The sequence below is a fragment of the Schistocerca serialis genome, chromosome 2 (genome assembly GCF_023864345.2).
Source record: "Schistocerca serialis cubense isolate TAMUIC-IGC-003099 chromosome 2, iqSchSeri2.2, whole genome shotgun sequence".
Classification (NCBI taxonomy): Eukaryota; Metazoa; Arthropoda; class Insecta; order Orthoptera; family Acrididae; genus Schistocerca; species Schistocerca serialis.
Genome location: NC_064639.1, coordinates 694,602,495 through 694,624,791, shown reverse-complemented (window position 1 = coordinate 694,624,791; position 22,297 = coordinate 694,602,495). Strand labels below are relative to the sequence as shown.

Sequence of the window (22,297 nt, the reverse complement as noted above, 5' to 3'; positions counted from 1 at the left end):
TTCATCTCAATAGGAGGTTTCTGCTTTTTACACCCACAGTATTTCTTTCCAGAAAGTAAGTAATATGTGTATGAAGTTTGGTTGAAATCAATGTTTTAGGAGGGCTTTACCATATGCTCTCATGTCACATATATTTAACGTATTTGTCACGTTTGTATACACATATTTTATCTGCATCTCTAGCAAATCTAGCCCTGCAGTTTTGTTTTCATGCAGCTCAATGTTTGTGACATCATATCTCCTGAACTATGTGTCACACAATGATGTAATTTTGCATGTGTATCAAGTGGTAATTGTGGGTACTGCCTGAAAAATGTGTGGTGAATAGAGTTAGTAGTAAAGAAGTAGTAAACTAAAACATCATACATGATGCAGCACTTTTACAAAATGAACAACAAAAATGTAGTAACCAATAACTTTTTTCTTTTCATCATTTTGTGGGGGCTGTCAGCAAGAAAATGTCTTATAAAAATTTTAAATTATGTCTTAAGTTGGCTGCAAGTCACCAAGTGCTCTCATTCTCGAATTCTGGATGAATATAGTCAGGCTATTTGTGTATCGTAAACTATGCTTCTTTTTCAGCCCCACCCCTTTCAGAGGTTGATGGTTCTTACACACACAGTGATTCTTTTGTTACAGTAAATGATATGCACACCAGGTTTGGTTGAAATTGATCCAGTGGTTTAGAAGGAGATGTGAAACATACATACACACACTTTTATAATTTGAATGGATTTGTGAGTAGGTTGTGACAGAATCGCATAAGAAAGAAATTTTCATTGTATGGATGTCATTTATTTCCACTATTTAGCAGATAAACTTACGAGAAAAGTACAGTGAACTGTAGAGCATGTGTGGCATTCATGTGATTTCCTTTAAAAAAGTCATGGTTCTATAATAAATTCTGTTTGCTCATCAAGTTCATGCTCAGTATTAAATTATCAATTACACTCATATTACTGATTGAATGACTGAAGTGGTTTGTTCACAAAGTGCATCTACATTTATTCTTTACACTGTTTGAATTTTTACTTTGGTTTTCATAAATATTGTTGCAAATAATAATTAATACATTTTTTCTTTTCAGAATGTGTGTTTCACTGCCCATTCACCTCGTAAGGAAACAAAGAGAATAACAGACAAAATGGAGACTATTGTGTATGAACCTGTGGGGCCAAATGCATCTAGAACTTGGACCAGAAAGTTGACAATTCCTAGTTTGCCTCCATCCAATTTGAATAACTGCAGTATCATTGATCTTGATTACTTTTTGCATGTAAGCATTCTAAGTTTGACTCCATAATGAAGAAATACTTATGTTAACAGAATCTTCCATCGGTTCATGGTAGAACAACATTATAATAAATGAAAAGCACCAGTTTGCTAACAAAAGCAAACTGGTGCTTTTCATTTATCAAGAAATACTTGTGTGGAGCTCACTATTATTAGTGATACATTTTTTCAAAAAAATTTCATTCAAATAGAGATAAGTGTGTGTAGTAAATTATGACTTTGTGTTCCTTTGTTGCAGATAAATGTTACACTAAATTGTTATCACAATTGTGTGTTATTTTTTATTCAATAATCATAAATTATGAAGTGTCATGTTTTAACAGTGTTTGTGCCATATTTTGTTAGAACCTGATGATCCGTAAACTGTATATGAAATTACTTCTCATTTTTCCTGTTAACAGGTTAAAGCTGTTATCAATGGGCCCCACAGAAACTTACATGTAAACATCCCAATAAAATTAGGAACAATTCCACTCTTGAGCTACATACCACCTCCATTATCCAAACAGATAATGAGCTCCTCCATTCAGACTCCTCAACTCCCCTCCTTGCAAGATGCCCCTGTCAAATTTCCGCAGTCATCCGCAGCTTCGGCACCATGTCCACCACCTCAGACACAGTACTCTACCGCACCATGTTCCTCCAATATTGCAGCTGTCATGCCACCAAGCACAAGTCAGCAGGGTATGACGGATGGACTGTCAAATGAGTTAAACATAGTTCCATCTGCGCCACCCCTGCCATACCCAGAAGTTCGTAAGTATTCTCATATTCTCTTGTATCCTTTTTAACCTGTACTTAATCTGTACGAAACAATTATGGGTGTACAGATGGGACAACAAATTACTAGAAAGATGTTTTCTACTTTTTGTATATACACTAGCAATTTACTTAATATGCTCTTTCCAAAATAATGCTATTTCAAAAAAATAAAAGTATAAGCAACAGATACAAAAAGTATACAGATGGGTGTTTGGTGGTAATTGGGAAAGGTACAGAGATGGAAAAGTCACTTATATTGTTATGTAGTTTGTAAATGTGTTCGTATTTGTCTTGTGGAAGAAGAGCTTATTCACTCTCATACTGTGTGATTCTAGTTTCAGTTTTAATTACCAATTCCATATTTGTTCTCCGATTTGTAAAATCAGAAATTAACAAAAAAGCTTTTCATTTTCGTGAATGAAAAACAGAAGTCAGAAGTCAAGGCTGCATGTTCTCTGGCCATGAGAGTAGCTTAGCGTCAGGTGGCCTGTTGGTAGACACATTCCGTTTGTAGATGAACACTGCCCTATTGAAAAAGTGCATCTACTGTTGCCTAAGAAATAACACATGAGGGCACAGAATGTCCATGCATACCATTGTGCTGTCAAGAGTTCCCTTACTGCCAACTGTGACCTGAAACCATACCAAATGGTTCCCCACATCATGACACCCGGAGTGACACTGCTGTGCCTCCCGAAAACATTGGAAGAGGGAGACCTCTCCTCAGGACACCAACATACTCACTGGCGATGGTCATGTGGGGTAGTGCAGAACTACAATTCATTACTGAATACAATGTTATGGCATTCGACAGCAGTCCACGATTCCCAGACATAGCATCACTCCAAACACAGCCATTGTATTGTGGTGTTAATGGCAGTCTATGCCTGGGACAGTAATTCCCTCAGCCGGCTGCTGCTAGTCTCTGACCAATGGTCCAGGATGACACAGAGTGTTACAGGGAGTCCATCACTTGTTCTTGCTTGGCATGCACAGATGTGAAAATGTTATGATGTACTTAGTGCTGGAGTGTAACCGCCTTGCTGGGGGTAAATACAAATCAATCAAAGTAAACATCTTCACGAAATATTAATTTTGTCGATGGCAGTTGAAATAAATGTTCTTACAACTTGTGGGATATAACTTGGCTTGTTCAAAATAATAAACGTTGATCAGAACTCATCTTCATTTGGTTGCTTCACTGCAGTTGATGTTTCCTGTAAGTTTCTTAAGTCAAAACAGGTCAGATAACACCATGGTTCTCAAAAGACATGGAAAGTCAGTTATTGTTTCGAGTGTACAATTTATTACATCATAAAGTGCTGCTCAAGATCTTGCACCATACTGGGCTTCCTGTATGATTTCTTGTGGGTCTTATATCTCTTGCTAACACTCGATGTGTTGTTGCATATAGTGAATTCACTAACTGCAATTACAGAAGTTCTTCATAATTACAAAAAAATGTCATCATACAGTGTTTACAATTGAAATGCATGAAACTGATAAAAAGATGATTACATATCTCTTGTTTCCATGGAAAAATAAGTGAAATGATTCAAATAAATGATGATTACATTTTTGTTTATTACAGTGAAACTGCATTATCCCAAGTATTCCTCCCATGTTCCCTGTTTCAAAACTGAGTGCATTTTTTAGTGTGAACGGAATTTCAATATATAATACAGTAGCCCAAATAAACACTTTGTTCATATTGTTAATCTGGTTTCCTTTTATGAATTACCATAATTATGAGGTAATAAGTCTTTGTTATGTTAACCAATAGCATAGCAAGCCGACAGTATGAGAAACAGAGTTGTTACAGGTTTGAAACATTATAATTACAATATATTTTCTATCTCTTTAGTAACTCAATTACAATTAAATGAATTGATAATACATGTTTCTACAAACAGATGGAAGTAATATTAGTGAGTCTTTTGACAGGAAGTTGTTGAAAATTATGTTATGCAGCTCAGAAGACAAAATTATTTACATGGGGCCTACTTAATGGCATAACAGTTAACCATACAATCCAAATTAGCTTTGAAGTTGTATGAAACATGCGCTGTTACATGCCAGTGCACAAGTGTTGACCCTCCCTTGTGATGGATAGACTGGGTCAACTGAGAGCTTGACAACAAGTATGCCTACCCTCAAATTTTCATGGAGACCGACACTGGGCCACTGTCACATCCAAATTCCCCACTAATCTCTACGATAATTAAACTGGGTGATGCAATAGAGGTCCATAGTGAGGCCCCTTTCAAACTGTGCCACATGCTGATAGCAGTGTTTAAAATGAATACACAGCATTGCTCTAACCTTCAGAGTGTTCATTGAACATCTGAAGCTGTTCATGCCCCCTATATAACCTTCCAAACCCAGCAGCAACACTAAACATGAACAACACTAATACACTGTTGTTGCTGTTCCACACAGAGAATTGATTCAGATCATTTACATACATGCTGATAGTGTGTACTTGTCCAAAATTACACTGGCATCTGACCATGTATTCTGGTTGCTCTGCTTATTTTGTTAGGCAGTGAATTTGTAATGACTTCTGCAACTTGCAAATATTATGTAGACTTCTGTTCTGCAACTGGATGCAACTGCTGTTATGTTGTTACATATATTGTGTACAATCCCACACAGGTACAACATTCCCAGCAAAAACAATTCACTTTATAAATTAAACCATCAAACAATGAGAGCTGCAGTTGAGCATGATCATGTTACAGTAATTGATGTTAACACCTTTCTGAGCAGAAATGATTCTACAAGGCATGGGCTGCATCTAGTGTTGACAGTAAAAACAGCTTTGTGTAAAAGATTGAAAAGAGAGGTGATAAGTCAGGCAAATAGGAATACTTCAACAGCAACTAACAATATATTGAAACCAAAACAGTTACCCAAAATTTATCTGACAATAGTGAGCTGTACTGTGAAATCTCCACAGAACAAGTCATGAAACTAAATCAAAATGCAATATAAGCTGCAGAAGAAGAAATAATGTCACTGGAAATTAATCCAAAAGACAAAACCAGTGATGAAGAGCAACAAAAAATAATTAGGTCTAACGAGACTGGACTGAATTGCAACATATCCACAGTAGAAATGAAGACAGTAATTGAAAACCAAAAAGTGGTGAATTTTGATAGCTCCATAGTAGAAATGATAGAACCAATTCCAAATCCAAAATATCCAGCACCAGAAAAAGCAATATCATTGCAAATTAATCTGAAAGGCAAAACTATTGATGAAGAGCAACAAAAAATAGCTAGGCCTAATGAGACTGAGCTGAATTTTACATAGCCACAAGAGAAACAAGGACACTAAATAAAAACCCAAAACACACTGCAGAAGAAGAGCATATATTACTGGAACTAAGTCCAAAATGCAAAAGTAATAAAGATGAAGAACAGAAGCAAACTGCTGCACAAAGAAAAAAAAGAAAGCCTAGTGAATCAGTGCCCACAAGAACTTTAGTAAGAAGAAAGATGTTGTCTCAACGTTTGGGAGACGATTTTTTATGGTACAGCCAAGGGAAGCAAAAAACTTGAAGTTAAATATTAATGGCAAGAAACATGATATGGTACAGCCAAGGGAAGCAAAAAACTGGAAGTTAAATATTAATGGCAAGAAACATGAACATGCTAATCAAATAGAGACTGACTACTTTATTAGTAAGCAAAAAGAAATTAAGCTCAGAATTCTGCATCAAAATCTGCAATACATGAGTAATAAAAAACTAGAAGTAGAACTACAGACAAATGAAATATGCCCATACACTACTGGCCATTAAAATTGCTACACCACGAAGATGATGTGCTACAACAGCAAAATTTAACCGATAGGAAGAAGATGCTGTGATATGCAAATGAGTAACTTTTCAGAGCATTCACACAAGGTTAGTGCCGGTGGCTACACTTACAACATGCTGACATGAGGAAAGTTTCCAACTGATTTCTCATACAAAAACAGCAGTTGACCAACGTTGCCTGGTGAAACGTTGTTTTGATGCCTGGCGTAAGGAGGAGAAATGCGTACCAGCACATTTCCGACTTTGATAAAGGTCGGATTGTAGCCTATCACGATTGCGGTTTATTGTATCGTGACATTGCTGCTCGCATTGGTCAAAATCCAATGATTGTTAGCAGAATATGGAATCAGTGGGTTCAGGAGGGTAATACGGAATGCCGTGCTGGATCCCAACGGTCTCATATCACTAGCAGTCAAGATTATAGGCATCTTATCTGCATGGCTGCAATGGATCGTGCAGCCACGTCTCGATCCATGAGTCAACAGCTGGGGACGTTTGCAAGACAACAACCATCTGCACGAACAGTTCAACGACGTTTGCAGCAGCATGGACTATCACCTCGAAGACCATGGCTGCGGTGACTCTTGACGTTGCATCACAGACAGGAGTGCCTGCGATGGTGTATTCAAATGAACCTGGGTGCACGAATGGCAAAATGTCATTTTTTCGGATGAATCCAGGTTCTGTTTACAGCATCATGATGGTCGCATCCGTGTTTGGCGACATCGCGGTGAACGCACATTGGAAGCGTGTATCCGTCATTGCCATACTGGCGTTATCACCTGGCGTGATGGTATGGGGTGAAATTGGTTACACGTCTCGGTCACCTCTTGTTCACATTGACAGCACTTTGAACAGTGAACATTACATTTCAGATGTGTTACGACCTGTGGCTCAACCCTTCATTCGATCCCTGCGAAACCCTACATTTCAGCGGGGTAATGCACAACTGCATGTTGCAGGTCCTGTACGGGCCTTTCTGGATACAGAAAATGTTCGACTGCTGCTCTGGCCAGCACATTCTCCAGATCTCTCACCAATTGAAAACGTCTGATCAATGGTGCCGAGCAACTGGCTCGTCACAATACGCTAGTGACTTCTTTTGATTATCTGTGGTATCGTGTTGAAGCTGCATGGGCAGCTGTACCTGTACATGCCATCCAAGCTCTGTTTGACTCAGTGCCCAGGTGTATCAAGGCCGCTATTATGGCCAGAGGTTGTTGTTCTGGGTAGTGATTTCTCAGGATCTACGCACTCAAATTGCATGAAAATGTAATCACATGTCAGTTCTAGTATAATATATTTGTCCAATGAATAACCATATATCATCTGCATTTCTTCTCGGTGTAGCAATTTTAATGGCTAGTAGTGTACTTACAAAACCTTACCAAAATGCAAAGAAAAAGATTTTGAAATTACACGTATGGTCTACAATGAGTTAAGAGTATTCTGTGTGTACCAATCACCAAGTGGCAAAATAAATCCTTTCCTCAAAAAAAATGCCAATTCTAGTAGAAAAAAAAAAAAAACAAAATGAAAGATTGTGTAATATGTGGTGATTTTAACATTGATATGGGAAGAGAGACAGAGAAAGCAAAAATCTGAGGAGCTGCTACAACAATACAACATGAAGGCAACTGTTATGGAACCAACAAGAGCGACTTTGGTAACTGATTCAATTATTGACAATATTATCACTAAAATAGATAGCAAAGCATATACAGCAAAGGTTCTGCTAACAGGAATTTCTTATCATTTTGGACAGCTTTGTGAATTATATGGAAATCTGAACTCACAAAAGGAACACAAAAGCGTAGAAAGAGATGTTACGCTTATCAGCCATCAAAATATCAACATTGTCAAAGTGATGTTAAGAAAAGAACAGTGGATGGACACACTTCAAGCCCAGGGAACAGATGAAAAATACAATGCTTTCCAAGACACCATAACACATTACTTCAATTTAGCATTTCCAAAAACCAATAGGAAAAGAAAAAAATCTCGAAAATAAGCAGTGGGTCATGAAGGAAATAATAGAACAGAGAGCTACCTTAGGAGAAATGAAACAGAGAGAAAATATTGAAGCCTACAGGCAGCACCAGAAGAAATATAGGTAGTTGATAAGACAAGAAAATGTTTCCAACAATTTGGAGGCACTTGAGCAAAATACATTCATATCAGTCAGTAGTACAACACAATGGCTCTCTGAAAAGGAATTAATTATTAATCTGAAAAAAAGAAACTATGTACATGGTCTTCAATAATAAGCAGAAAGAAGAACATATGGATGTTTTCTTAGATGGAAAAGGACTGGAAGAAGTAGCCTCTGTTAAGTTTATGGGAATTACAATAGATAGTGAGCTAAATTGGAAACAGCAGATAAATACTGTTTCCAGTAAGTTAAACTCAGTGATATTTATAATGAAACAACTGGCTCAGTATACTCACTGAGACCTCTTGTGCACTGTCTATCATGGACTTTTTGAACCATACATGCGATATGGAATCACAGTATGTGGGAAATCAACTTTCACAGGAATTAAGAAAATATTCACTTTACAGAAGCAACCCATTCGAATTATATTGAGAAAAAAAAAAGAAAAGAAAAGAAAAAAAAAAGATTCATGTAAAAGTTGTTTCAAAGAACTAAACATTCTAACGTTTCCATCATAGTATATATTCAAGACCATTGTGAGTGCATTACGTGATCACACCAAACTGGAGACTAATGAGACTGTTCATACACACAACACAAGGAACAGAAAACAACTGCGGTGCATTCCACATAGACTTAAGATTTTTGAAAAATGACCTAAATACTCTGGCATCAAGTTAATACAAGAAATGTCAAGGGAATTACAAGACCTCAAAACTGAGAAAACATTCCCCACAACTCTAAAACAGTTTCTAACACAAGGAGAATTTTATAGTGTAGCTGACTACATTGACAAACAGTGATCAAGAGTTCATCCTGTGAGTGATAAATCTTGCACATCATAAAAAGACCTGGCAACAGAAATTAGGTTAAAGAAATTAACTATAATTAGGAACCACTGATGTATAATATAAGCTAATTATATCTCACAAAAGTATTATTATTATTGTTATTATCATAAGTCATTTTGTACCGTGTAATATTGTGAATATGTCGTTGTTGTTGTTGTTGTGGTCTTCAATCCAGAGACTGGTTTGATGCAGCTCTCCATGCTACTATATCCTGTGCAAGCTTCTTCATCTCTCAGTACCTACAGCAACCTACATCCTTCTGAATCTGTTTAGTGTATTCATCTCTTGGTCTCCCTCTACGATTTTTACCCTCCACGCTGCCCTCCAATACTAAATTGGTCATCCCTTGATGCCTCAGAATATGTCCTACCAATTGATCCCTTCTTCTAGTCAAGTTGTGACACAAATTTCTCTTCTCCCTGATTCTATTTAGTACCTCCTCATTAGTTATGTAATCTACCCATCTTCAGCATCCTTCTAAAGCACCACAATTCAAAAGATTCTATTCTCTCTTTGTCTAACCTATTTATTGTCCATGTTTCACTTCCATACATGGCTACACTCCATACAAATACTTTCAGATAAGACTTCCTGGCACTTAAATCCTTGTTTTGCTTTTGTTGAAGTTCATCTTATACCCTCCTTTCAAGACACTGTCCATTCCGTTCAGCTGCTCTTCCAAGTCCTTGGCTGTCTCTAACAGAATCACAATGTCATCAGCGAACCTCAAAGTTTTAATTTCTTCTCCATGGACTTTAATTCCCACTCTGAATTGTTCTTTTGTTTTCTTTACTGCTTGCTCAATATACAGATTGAATAACATCGGGGATAGGCTACAACCCTGTCTCACTCCCTTCCCAACCACTGATTCCCTTTCATGCCCCTCGCCTCTTATAACTGCCATCTGGTTTCTGTACAAATTGTAAATGGCCTTTCACTCCCTATATTTTACCCCTGTCACCTTCACAATTTGAAAGAGAGTATTCCAGTCCACATTGTCAAAAGCTTTCTCTAAGTCTACAAATGCTAGAAACATAGGTTTGCCTTTCCTTTATCTATTTTCTAAGATAAGTCACAGGGTCAGTATTGCCTCACATGTTCCAATATTTCTACGGAATCCAAACTGATCTTCCCCGAGATTGGGTTCTACCAATTTTTCCATTCATCTGTAAAGAATTCACGTTAATATTTTGCACCCATGGCTTATTAAACTGATAGTTCAGTAATTTTCACATCTGTCATCCCCTGCTTTCTTTGGGATTGGAATTATTATATTCTTCTTGAAGTCTGAGGGTATTTCACCTGTCTCATACATCTTGCTCACCAGATGGTAGAGTTTTGTCAGGGCTGGCTCTCCTAAGGCTATCAGTAGTTCTAATGGAATGTTGTCAACTCCTGGGGCCTTGTTTCAACCTAGGTCTTTCAGTGCTCTGTCAAACTCTTCATGCAGTATCATATCTCCCATTTCATCTTCATCTACATCCTCTTTCATTTCCATAATATTGTCCTCAAGAACATCTCCCTTGTCATCTGAGCTCTTGATATTCATGCAAGTGGTTCTCTTTTCCCCAAAGGTCTCTCTAATTTTCCTGTAGGCAGTATCTATCTTACCCCTAGTGAGATAAGCCTCTACATCGTTACATTTGTCCTCTAGCCATCCCTGTTTAGCCATTTTGCACTTCCTATCGATCTCATTTTTGAGACATTTGTATTCCTTTTTGCCTGCTTCATTTACTGCATTTTTGTATTTTCTTCATTCATCAGTTGAATTCAGTATCTCTTCTGTTACCCAAGGATTTCTATTAGCCCTCGTCTTTTTACCTACTTGATCCTCTGCTGCCTTCACTATTTCATCGCTCAAAGCTACCCATTCTTCTTCTACTGTATTTCTTTTCCCCATTCTTGTCAATCATTCCCTAATGCTCTCCCTGAAACTCTCTACAACCTCTGGTTCTGTCAGTTTATCAAGGTTCAATCTCCTTAAATTCCCACCTTTTTGCAGTTTCTTTAGTTTTAATCTACAGTTCATAACCAATAGATTGTCGCCAGAGTCCATATCTGCCCCTGAAAATGTCTTACTATTTAAAACCTGGTTTCTAAAACACTGTCTTACCATTATATAATCTATCTGAAACCTGTCAGTATCTCCAGGCTTCTTCTATATATACAACCTTCTTTTATGATTCTTGAACTAAGTGTTAGCTATGATTAAGTTATGATCTGTGCAAAATTCTGCCAGGCGGCTTCCTCTTTCATTCCTTACCCCCATTCCAGATTCACCTACTACGTTTCCTTCTCTTCCTTTTCCTACTATCAAATTCCAGTCACCCATGACTATTAAATTTTCGTCTCCCTTCACTATCTGAATAATTTCTTTTGTCTCATCATACATTTCCTCAATCTCTTCATCATCTGTGGAGCTAGTTGGCATATAAACTTGTACTACTGTGGTAGGTATGGGCTTTGTATCTATCTTGGTCATAATAATGTGTTCACTATCCTGTTTGTAGTAGCTTACCCGCATTCCTACTTTTTTATTCATTATTAAGCCTACTCCTGCATTACCCCTATTTGATTTTGTATGTATAACCCTGTATTCACCTGACCAGAAGTCTTGTTCCTCCTGCCACCGAACTTCACTAATCCACTATATCTAACTCTAACCTATCCATTTCTCTTTTTAAATTTTCTAACCTACCTGCCCGATTAAGGGATCTGACATTCCATGCTCCGACCCGTAGAACGCCAGATTTCTTTCTCCTTATAACGACGTCCTCCTGAGTAGTCTCCAACCGGAGATCCAAATGGGGGACTATCTTACCTCCGGAATATTTTACCCAAGAAGATGCCATCATCATTTAACCATACAGTAAAGCTGCATGCCCTCGGGAAATATTATGGCTGTAGTTTCCCCTTGCTTTCAGCCATTCACAGTACCAGCACAGCAAGGCCATTTTGGTTAGTGATACAAGGTGAGATCAGTCAATCATCCAGATTGTTGCCCCGGCAACTACTGAAAAGGCTGCTGCCTTTCTTCGGGAACCACACGTTTATCTGGCCTCTCAACAGATACCCTTCCGTTGTGGTTGCACCTATGGTACGGCTGACTGTATTGTTGAGGCACGCAAGTCTCCCCTCCAATATATATATACTGTGAAAGCTCCTATGTATATTTAATGTGTAAGCTATTTTATATACTTTTATATTTCATATTATCTAGATTGTAAGCCTAATGATCTGTGCTATGTTACAAGTAAATACCTGTACGAAAGGTAATTTATGGGATCATTAAAAATCACAATCACACAATCACAATTATATGGGCCAGACCTGTTTATAAGTTTTTCTTTCCATTAGACATTTCCAGTATCAATTTTATTTCACATGGATTCAATATATTAATATTAACAGTCATTTTACTCTTTATGGTGTACAAAATATTTGAACACAACCTTCAGGAACATTTTGGTAGTTTGTACTATTACCGTCACAGTGAATTGAAAGTTAAAAGTATGAAATTAAGACATAAATATTAGCAATACATAAAGCAGAAGTTCTTTTTGCACTAGTCATTGTATCTTGTCTACTGTATGCTTAAGTATTTGTATTGCAATTTGGATTATTTGCAATGGTTGTTCAGACATGCATACACAACAGTATTCTGTTTGAAAATGGATGAAGGCCTGAAACCAATCACCACTAGCAAATAAAGCAGACTTCCTAATGCAACTTGATTGTACGCCAAAGATTTTTGGAAAATAGAGTAATCAGATAAATCACTGACAGTAGGAAAAATAGTTGCACAGCTCACATAATAAAGCAAGAATATTTTTTTTTTCTTTTTCATGAGTCAGAAGAAGTAATAACAGGAAAAGAGAGAGAGAAAATGATAAGAAAATATGTGAAAGAGGTTCATATGAAGTACCAGTGGAAAAATGGTCCCATCGGAGCCCAAAAATGTGAATATGCTCCCGTTTAAAACACTCTGACTGCTGAAAAGTGGGGAACTAGCTGCCTCATTCTACCTCCCTCAGCATCTTTAAAAATTTTCCCAAAAATTTGAGCATGCAAACATATCACACTCTTTTTAACATTCAACTCATATCTAACTGCCACAAGCTCCCTTAACTGTAACTCATTCACATGCACTATTCTATTGCTTTAAGTCACCAAAACCATTCACTCTCACTTGCCCATTCTCAAACATTCACTACAAATCATTGTCATTATCTCTGAGTCACTGTCACTGTCTCCTGTCTGACAGCCACAGTCTCCTTTGTTCTGTCCCACTGCCACTGTCTCCTCTCACTGTCAGTGTCTCCCTCTTGCTCTCTGCTACTACTGCTGTCTCTTCTCACTGTCATTATCTCTCTCTTCCTTGTTGTCATTCTCATGGACTTGCTCTTATTATCACTGACTCTCACCCACTTCCAGTTCCTCTTTCTCTTTACTCCACTCCCACCGGCACTCTCTCCTTCCCTCTTTTCTTAGCACTGTTCTGTCTCTGTCAACTATGTTCCACTGCCACTGTGTCCCTGTCTTTCTCTCACACTGCAATTGGCTCCCTCACTCTTTCTATACCACAAGCACTGTCTTCTATCTTTCAGTATTTATTACTTTTCTGTCCCTTTCCCACTTCCACTGTCTCCATTTACTCAGCATAAACAGAGTGAATATTTTCGAATGCCAAAATTTATGGGAAATTTTTTAGAGGTGCTGAGGAAGGTAGAATGAGACATCTGGTACCTCACTGTTCAGTCATACTCATTTAAACAAGAGCATGCCTCTGATAGAAACTATTTTGTTGAAAACTGGCACTTTGAGGTTGTGGCTGTAATAATATAGGCTTTGTAATTGTAAAAGCAACCAGCCACAGGTATAATTTAACAATGTTTATTTGGATCAAACCATGACTGGTTTTGGATTTTTTACAAATCCATCTTCAGACAGGTGTACACATTCCATTTTGTATTTTTGCTGGGGCCTCATTTTGTATCCATTATTGGTTTGCTGCAGTGCTGTATGCTTTTGCATGTCAAAATTGTCCTATGTTTTTGGTGTGAATTTTGAAGTTAACACCTTTGTGGATGTGCACACCCATAATTGTGTTAACTTCCAATATTGAGCAATATGCTGCAGTTAGTTATTTAGATATGTGCTGCTGACAGGAACCGCCCATGAACGAAATAGTGCTTCATTAAGCCCCTTAAGGCACATCATATACTGGATCTTACGTGGAAAGAACCAACTGATTTGCTCCATTTCATTTGCCTAAGCTGGAGGAAGTGTATAATATTCAAATTTTGATCCTGTAGTGTAGGATAGCTACAGTTAAGATGTTCCTTCTGTTGGATAAAAATATGACCCTTCTGTTGTGTATACGACTGGTCTCTAGCCTAAGGTCCATCCAAAACACTTGGCCCTACCTTTGTGTCACCAACATAACCTGAGGCTCTGCTGTTATGTTGCAGAACTTATTGCAAAACGGAATGACTTATTAACAGTTTGGTGCATCTCATTCCAATTTCATATTAACTGTTAGTGCCCATTTCACTTTGACTTAGCTTTTATAATTTCCTTCTTAAATATAGATATTAAAGTCCTGTACCCATAACTTATAAAAGTGTGTTACTCATCATTTATATAACATCTTACTGTCTTTGATCAGTCTGTGAAATCTGAGCTGCTCTAGTGATTATTTCATCCAATTTACAACATAACAAAAACTGATTTTCATTAAATTCTTCATCAGATACCACTAGTGTCTTGATAGCCCAATGCTTCAGCATTTGTCATGTATGTTGATCCCAGATTGAAATATTTCTGAGTGGCACTTACTTGCATATTCTGTAGTTGCATAATAATTACACATTGCTTCCCTGTAATTTCCTGGATCTTGTATGACTCTGTTCATCTGTGTTTGGACTGAGCTTCCCTCTTTACCATCATTCCTTTCTCTGACATATTTTTAAATATATTTTCTTTACCTTTCTCAAGATAAAGATATGTTTGAGAATTAAGTAGACTATTACATTTTTATTTTTAAATTCATATGTCTGAATATGCTGTTAGAATTATTATACTCCCAGCCATTTTATTACAATCCATAACCATACTGCATATGCTGCCTTAGGGTGTTAGGTGGAGTATATTTCATATACCACTATCATTTCCACTTACATTTTCTATTCACAGAAGATAACTGTTGGTAAGTCCCTGTATGAGCTCAATTTTTTCTGATTTTTACTTCCCGGCCATTTCTCAAGAAATACGTGGGAGGAAAGTAAAATGTTGCTTGACTCTTTTTGAAAAGTGTTCTTAAGATTTTAAGACTAAACAGTGATGCACAATGCCTCACTTACAGTAGCCATGAAGTTGGATGAGTATTTCTGAGACATTTCCACACTTTCTTAACAAACACATTATGAAATTAGCTGTTGTATTTTGGTTTTCCTCTATCTCCTCTGTTAATCCTACCCATTCCATATTGATGAGCAATACACATTAATTAGCCAAATGCAATATCTTACTGATGAGTGATACAGAGGATGAGGAGCTAGAAAGGTACAAAATACTGAATTCTGTCTTCCAAAATTGTTTCGCTGTAAAAGATTGTGTTATCCTTCCTCCTTTCACTCATTGTATGATGCTAAAAGGACAGATATTGAAACAAGTATTCATTGAATAGAAAATAAAATAATTTACTCAATAAAGGAAAGAACTTGCCCTTAATGAGATACCTGCATTATTGTATGTAGGTTATGCAAAAGAAATTGCTCACCTTCAGGCAAATACAGAAATACACCATACAAATGGCAACTGGCTTATCCAAGTGAATTTAAGATTTCACTCATATTCACTTCTTGTTTCAGCCAGCGTTCTGTTCCTAGTGCTAAGAGCGAAATATAACCTTAGTGAGACTAATACAAAGACTGCTGTGCATACTCCAGCAGTTAACTAAACCCATTTTAACATTTTGTTTCTGTGCCCCTTAATCTAGCTGATCTACTTTTCTCTCTCAATATGACATGTAATTGATTATTCTCTTTGAATTATTTGTTTTCCAATAACCAGAATATCATGACTATTTTTCTATCATTCTTTAGGTGTATGGCCAAAAAATCTATCCAGCATGTTATTAAGTAATCTGCATAGTGCTGATGATTTAAGACTGAAATTAGTAATTAGTAAGTAACACTAATTATTATTAAAATGATAGCTGTTGTCCACCTTATGATGTCTTTCCAGAATCATTTAAGAGCTGTTGAGGACTACTTGCAAAAAGTATACCTAGGTTTATCTGTCACAAAGAAGACTGTATTTCTGTATTGCAAGAAGAAGAAACATATATGCTGCCACATTCTGTGTTACTACTCTATGTGTGTTTCGTTGCAGCGCCTCCTTCTTATGAAGAATGTGTGTATGGAACCAGTAATATTGATGACGAAGAAGATACCAGATATTATCAGGATGATAACAGATTTGTTCCAAGGTATCCCACATACAATCTACATTTTGAAAAGTAAGTACTGTTATATTCTGTATATTAGTAATATGAAAATAATTCTGTTTCTCATAAAATAATGCTTCTACAACACACATTTACTCAAATGTCTGGAAAATTATACAACTTGTGGTTTCCATCTCTTTGGTGTGTGTTTTCAATTACAGTGAATCAGATTCTCCAATACTTTACAATAAAAATGAGCTATGTTGAACAGTTCCATTACAGTTTCAGTTAGTTTATGTAACTATGGTTTATTCATTAATGGAAAAAAGAAATATTTAAGGAATAGAATTGTGCCAAGTGGAGCTATCCCATCTTGGTGTGTTTCAAGCTGAAGAGGCTCACACAGGACAGATGAGCATGGAAAGGTGCATCAAATCACTTATTTGATTCAAACTACATTGTCATTCTTCAGTGGAGGAAATTAAACAGACATAAGCACACACGTATCTGATTGATGATGAAACTGATACTGTGGAATGAGTGGCATTACAGATTATCTAAATTTCCATACAGCGGGTGTTATATGAATCTCCTGAACAGCCCTGCAGATTTGTTCACATATTTGCCCTTCAGAAATGATGTAAAGGTGGGTGAAAAAGAGGTGTCCAAAGAGATTAGGTTGGAGCAGATAGAATTGGTGTCTTGATGACACTGGAAACAGAAATGTTCCATAGCAATAATGGCATGGGTATGGGTTATGTTGTTGTATAGGAATATGGCATCCACAGTGACAAGTAAGGAGTCTGGTGGTGGTAGAGGGGCAGGTACCTCAGGGAAGGAGTAGAGGAGATGATTAGTGTCTCAGATGTAGGAAGACAAACTAAAAAGATGCGACATGAGCACTAGCAATGAGTAACTGCCACTCCACGGCCTATGTTAAGGTTGAGGCTTTCCAATTGCATGACAGTGGATATCCTTTATACAATGACGAAACATGTATGTTAAAGAAGTATCAAAAAATGAAAACAAGAAGAAACAAAGACTGGATGATGAGCTCTAGGCAAGAAAACAAACATAGAAACAGAGACAGGATGGAATCTGGCACATTTCCATGTTGACCTGTTCCTTCCCTAAAGTCTTGACATAATAAATATTGCAGCTGTAATGGTAAACAAGAGTTATCTAAATATGCTAATAAACCTGTCAGAGCCTTTGAAGGAAGACCATATCCTGTTCAACTAGTACAAAATAATTAAGTGAAAGATAAAATCTTTCAGTCAGTACTTATCACCGAAAAGTACACTCCTGGAAATGGAAAAAAGAACACATTGACACCGGTGTGTCAGACCCACTATACTTCCTCCGGACACTGCGAGAGGGCTGTACAAGCAATGATCACACGCACGGCACAGCGGACACACCAGGAACCGCGGTGTTGGCCGTCGAATGGCGCTAGCTGTGCAGCATTTGTGCACCGCCGCCGTCAGTGTCAGCCAGTTTGCCGTGGCATATGGAGCTCCATCGCAGTCTTTAACACTGGTAGCATGCCGCGACAGCGTGGACGTGAACTGTATGTGCAGTTGACGGACTTTGAGCGAGGGCGTATAGTGGGCATGCGGGAGGCCGGGTGGACGTACCGCCGAATTGCTCAACACGTGGGGCGTGAGGTCTCCACAGTACATCGATGTTGTCACCAGTGGTCGGCAGAAGGTGTACGTGCCCGTCGACCTGGGACCGGACCGCAACGACGCATGGATGCACGCCAAGACCGTAGGATCCTACGCAGTGCCGTAGGGGACCGCACCGCCACTTCCCAGCAAATTAGGAACACTGTTGCTCCTGGGGTATCGGCGAGGACCATTCGCAACCGTCTCCATGAAGCTGGGCTACGGTCCCGCACACCGTTAGGCCGTCTTCCGCTCACGCCCCAACATCGTGCAGCCCGCCTCCAGTGGTGTCGCGACAGGCGTGAATGGAGGGACGAATGGAGACGTGTCGTCTTCAGCGATGAGAGTCGCTTCTGCCTTGGTGCCAATGATGGTCGTATGCGTGTTTGGCGCCGTGCAGGTGAGCACCACAATCAGGACTGCATACGACCAAGGCACACAGGGCCAACATCCGGCATCATGGTGTGGGGAGCGATCTCCTACACTGGCCGTACACCACTGGTGATCGTCGAGGGGACACTGAATAGTGCACGGTACATCCAAACCGTCATCGAACCCATCGTTCTACCATTCCTAGACCGGCAAGGGAACTTGCTGTTCCAACAGGACAATGCACGTCCGCATGTATCCCGTGCCACCCAACGTGCTCTAGAATGTGTAAGTCAACTACCCTGGCCAGCAAGATCTCCAGATCTGTCCCCCATTGAGCATGTTTGGGACTGGATGAAGCGTCGTCTCACGCGGTCTGCACGTCCAGCACGAACGCTGGTCCAACTGAGGCGCCAGGTGGAAATGGCATGGCAAGCCGTTCCACAGGACTACATCCAGCATCTCTACGATCGTCTCCATGGGAGAATAGCAGCCTGCATTGCTGCGAAAGGTGGATACACACTGTACTAGTGCCGACATTGTGCATGCTCTGTTGCCTGTGTCTATGTGCCTGTGGTTCTGTCAGTGTGATCATGTGATGTATCTGACCCCAGGAATGTGTCAATAAAGTTTCCCCTTCCTGGGACAATGAATTCACGGTGTTCTTATTTCAATTTCCAGGAGTGTAGATGATAATTGCAAACTGGCTGTTGAGCAGCTCTACCTTTATTACCCAAGCCTAAATAAAACAAGACACAACCTTAGTCAGGGCTCCAGGTAATTCTCATCAAGCTCTAAGATGTGATCTTTCAGTTTCTCCCAGCATATTTGTTGGCTAAACAGACTAGGGGTGTACTGTTGGTTTATAGTGTTCAGTGGACACAATATTTTGATGATCAGACATGTAGCCGCCATCAGGTGTGCTTACAAACTGAACACTGGAGTGGTGCATGGCTGACTTATGTCACCTCCAACCCATGATCAGTTCCCTACATGATCCGCACCTGAGGTCACACTTTCACAGCCATGGAGGGGATGGTTTCACCATCTACCATGGAGTAGGTGTAGTTACTCGATATTCCCTGGGCACTAGATCATTGTGTTTAGTGAGTGTCTGCTTAATTAAACCCAGTGCCAATTCCCAAGCCTTGCTGAGACTACAGCTGCAGCCCCAGCTGATAAGATTGTTCCTGGTGTGAATTTTGATGGCCTCTATAATGACATTGTCCTTGTTCCAGTATTTTGGAGATAGTGCTAAAATCCTGGTATGTTCATATTCCATCACATTATTCTTGACTGCACAGTGTTCTCCAACTGCTATTGTTGGAATACATTAGTCGAATATATGCTGCTGGTACTGATCCTGGTAAATGATGATTCCTACAGGAAGATAAACACTGATTCTACCAAGAAGGTGGAGAACAACAACTTGGATTTACCAAAGGTGGTCATCAAAAAATGTTACCACATAGAACTGTACAATGAAGACTTTGTGGATAGAGCACTGTTATGCCCCGTTGTCAGCAATATCAGGGCTCCTTGATACTAGGTGGTAAAATTCCTGACAGAAATACTAAGCCCTTCTGTGGGTAAATGCCCACATCACTTTTGCAAGTCTGTGGATTTTGTGAAACACCTCAACAGCTTCAGGTTGAAGGACTCAGATATCCTGATGAGCTTTGACTTCATTTCATTATTCACCATGGTGCCACTACGACAGTCACTAGAACTTATTGGTCAGAAATTTGATGGTAAGACGACCATCCTTTTCAGACATGTTCTGACCTCCACACATTTTCTGTTTAATGGAGAATAAAATGAAAACTGAACTAAATTCCACCCAAACAGACCATGAAGGCCCAACCATACCAACCAGCCAGTGTGTCATCCTCAGCCCACAGGTGTCACTGGATGTGGATATTGAGGGACAAGTGGTCATAACGCCACTCTCCTGGCCGTATGTCAGTTTACGAGACTGGAGCCACAACTTCTCAATCAAGTAGCTCCTCAGTTTGCCTCACAAGAGCTGAGTGCAACTTGCTTATCGACAGCACTTGGCAGACCAGATGGTCACCCATCCAAGTGCTAGTGCTGCCCGCCAGCACTTAACTACGGTGAGCTGATGGGAACCGGTGCTACCACTGTGGCAAGATCATTGGCTTTAATGGAGAATACTATGAACAAATGGAAGGAATCACAATAGGCAGCCCACTCTCACCTGTGGTTGTGAATTTGTATATGGAGCACTTCATGGAAGAAGCCCTGACATAATCCAAAAGGAAACCTAATTGCTTTTTCCTTTATGTAGATAGCACAGTCATCACCTGTCCCATGGAAGGGACAAACTCATTGACTTCTTTGTACATCTGAACTCCATACATCTCAACCTCAGATTCATTACAGAAACTGAAGCAGAAGAAAGACTACTATTCCTGAACACCATACTCAAAAGAAGAGCTCATGACATCCTGGGCCATTGTGTGTCTCAGAAGAAAAGACATACTGACCTGTATTTGCATGCAGACACTGACACCACCCTGTGCAGAGGAATGGGGTACTGAAAATGCTTGCACACAGAGCCTGCACTATCCCAGATGTAAAGAGACTGACCAGGATCTGGAACACTTCAGATCTGTGTTCCGAAAAAATGGTTCCTCAGAATAGCATATTATACATGCTCTCTGCCCCACCATAGTACAATGTATGGAGATTCAAGGAGTCACAGAGGAAGATGTAGCCGGTGCCTTTATATTGTACACCAGTGCTCTGTCAAGAAAACTCAGAAACATACTGAAAAAACACTGAGTATAAACTTTATGTTGCCCACCCAAGAAAACACGGGCATTATTGCTGGGTGTCAAAGATGATCTCCATTTGTGGTAGGCCAGGTTATATCAGAATCTATGTAGATGTGTCAAGACAAGTACTGAACAAATAGCATGCGGCATCAAAGATTGATGCCAAGAAAACCAATGACATAGGTACTCAATTAATGTATCCCACCAAGTCGGCAGTGGAAGACCACAGTTTATTTGAGAATCATGCAGTGGAATATAAACATACCAAGGTTTTGGTATAGACTTCAAAATAATGTGGCATTGCCATTAGAAACACTATTGAAATCTGCACCAAGGATAATCCAATCAACTGGGACTCTGGCTGTAGCAAACACAATGATCTGGCAGCCAGAATGAATGGAATGCAACCACGGACTCCATCACCATCACCTCCGCAGCTCCGCTGACTGGAACAGGAAAGGGAGGTAATGACAGTGGCACGTAAAGTGCCCTCCGCCACACACCGTTGGGTGGCTTGCGGAGTATCAATGTAGATGTAGATGTAGATGCCGATGCGCTCCCTTGGGCGCAGACTGTACAGCGAATGGCTCACAGGGGGAGAGGATATAAGTTGGTCACACACCCCTTGGAGCTCATATCATCAGTGCACCTGATGATGGTGACATGTTTAATTGCTGAAATATTGTGCCTGTTGGATACCATGAACCAGCATTACATGCATGGACTGTTTGATCACACCCTAAGGTGATTTATATCCCAACCACAATTTTACCTTCATGCCCCAGAGCAATACACTGTCAACCATCCAACTTACACAATATCCAAGTTAATCCCTATGACACTCCTGCTCCCAGCACTGCATACCATGGATAACTCAGGTACAGGAGATGCCCTATATACTCACCAGTTATTCAGTGTGAGATAATTTTCTGGGGAAATTCTAGAAACATCACAAGACCATTAATTCTTAAGAAGTATATTGTTACAAACAAGTATGCTGTCCATAAAAATGAGTTATGTCATCATTATATAAACAGTTAAAAATACTAACCAATCCTTCATTGTACATTTTTGAAATTTTGATTTTTGTTTACAATAACCAATATAAACTGAAAAACCACTTTAAGCA

At 39.1% G+C, this 22,297-nt stretch overlaps 1 protein-coding gene across 2 annotated transcripts in view; it reads left to right on the top strand.

Annotated features, from left to right (window-relative positions):
- The window catches only part of LOC126457842 (arrestin domain-containing protein 17-like), a 177,276-nt gene that overhangs the window by 151,584 nt on the left and 3,395 nt on the right, over nt 1-22,297 (top strand). For both annotated transcript variants that reach the window (XM_050094482.1, XM_050094481.1), the window contains exons 5-7: nt 1,088-1,276; nt 1,695-2,049; nt 16,280-16,406. In XM_050094482.1, coding sequence (XP_049950439.1) covers nt 1,088-1,276; nt 1,695-2,049; nt 16,280-16,406 — 671 coding nt within the window. The remainder of the gene's footprint in view (nt 1-1,087; nt 1,277-1,694; nt 2,050-16,279; nt 16,407-22,297) is intronic.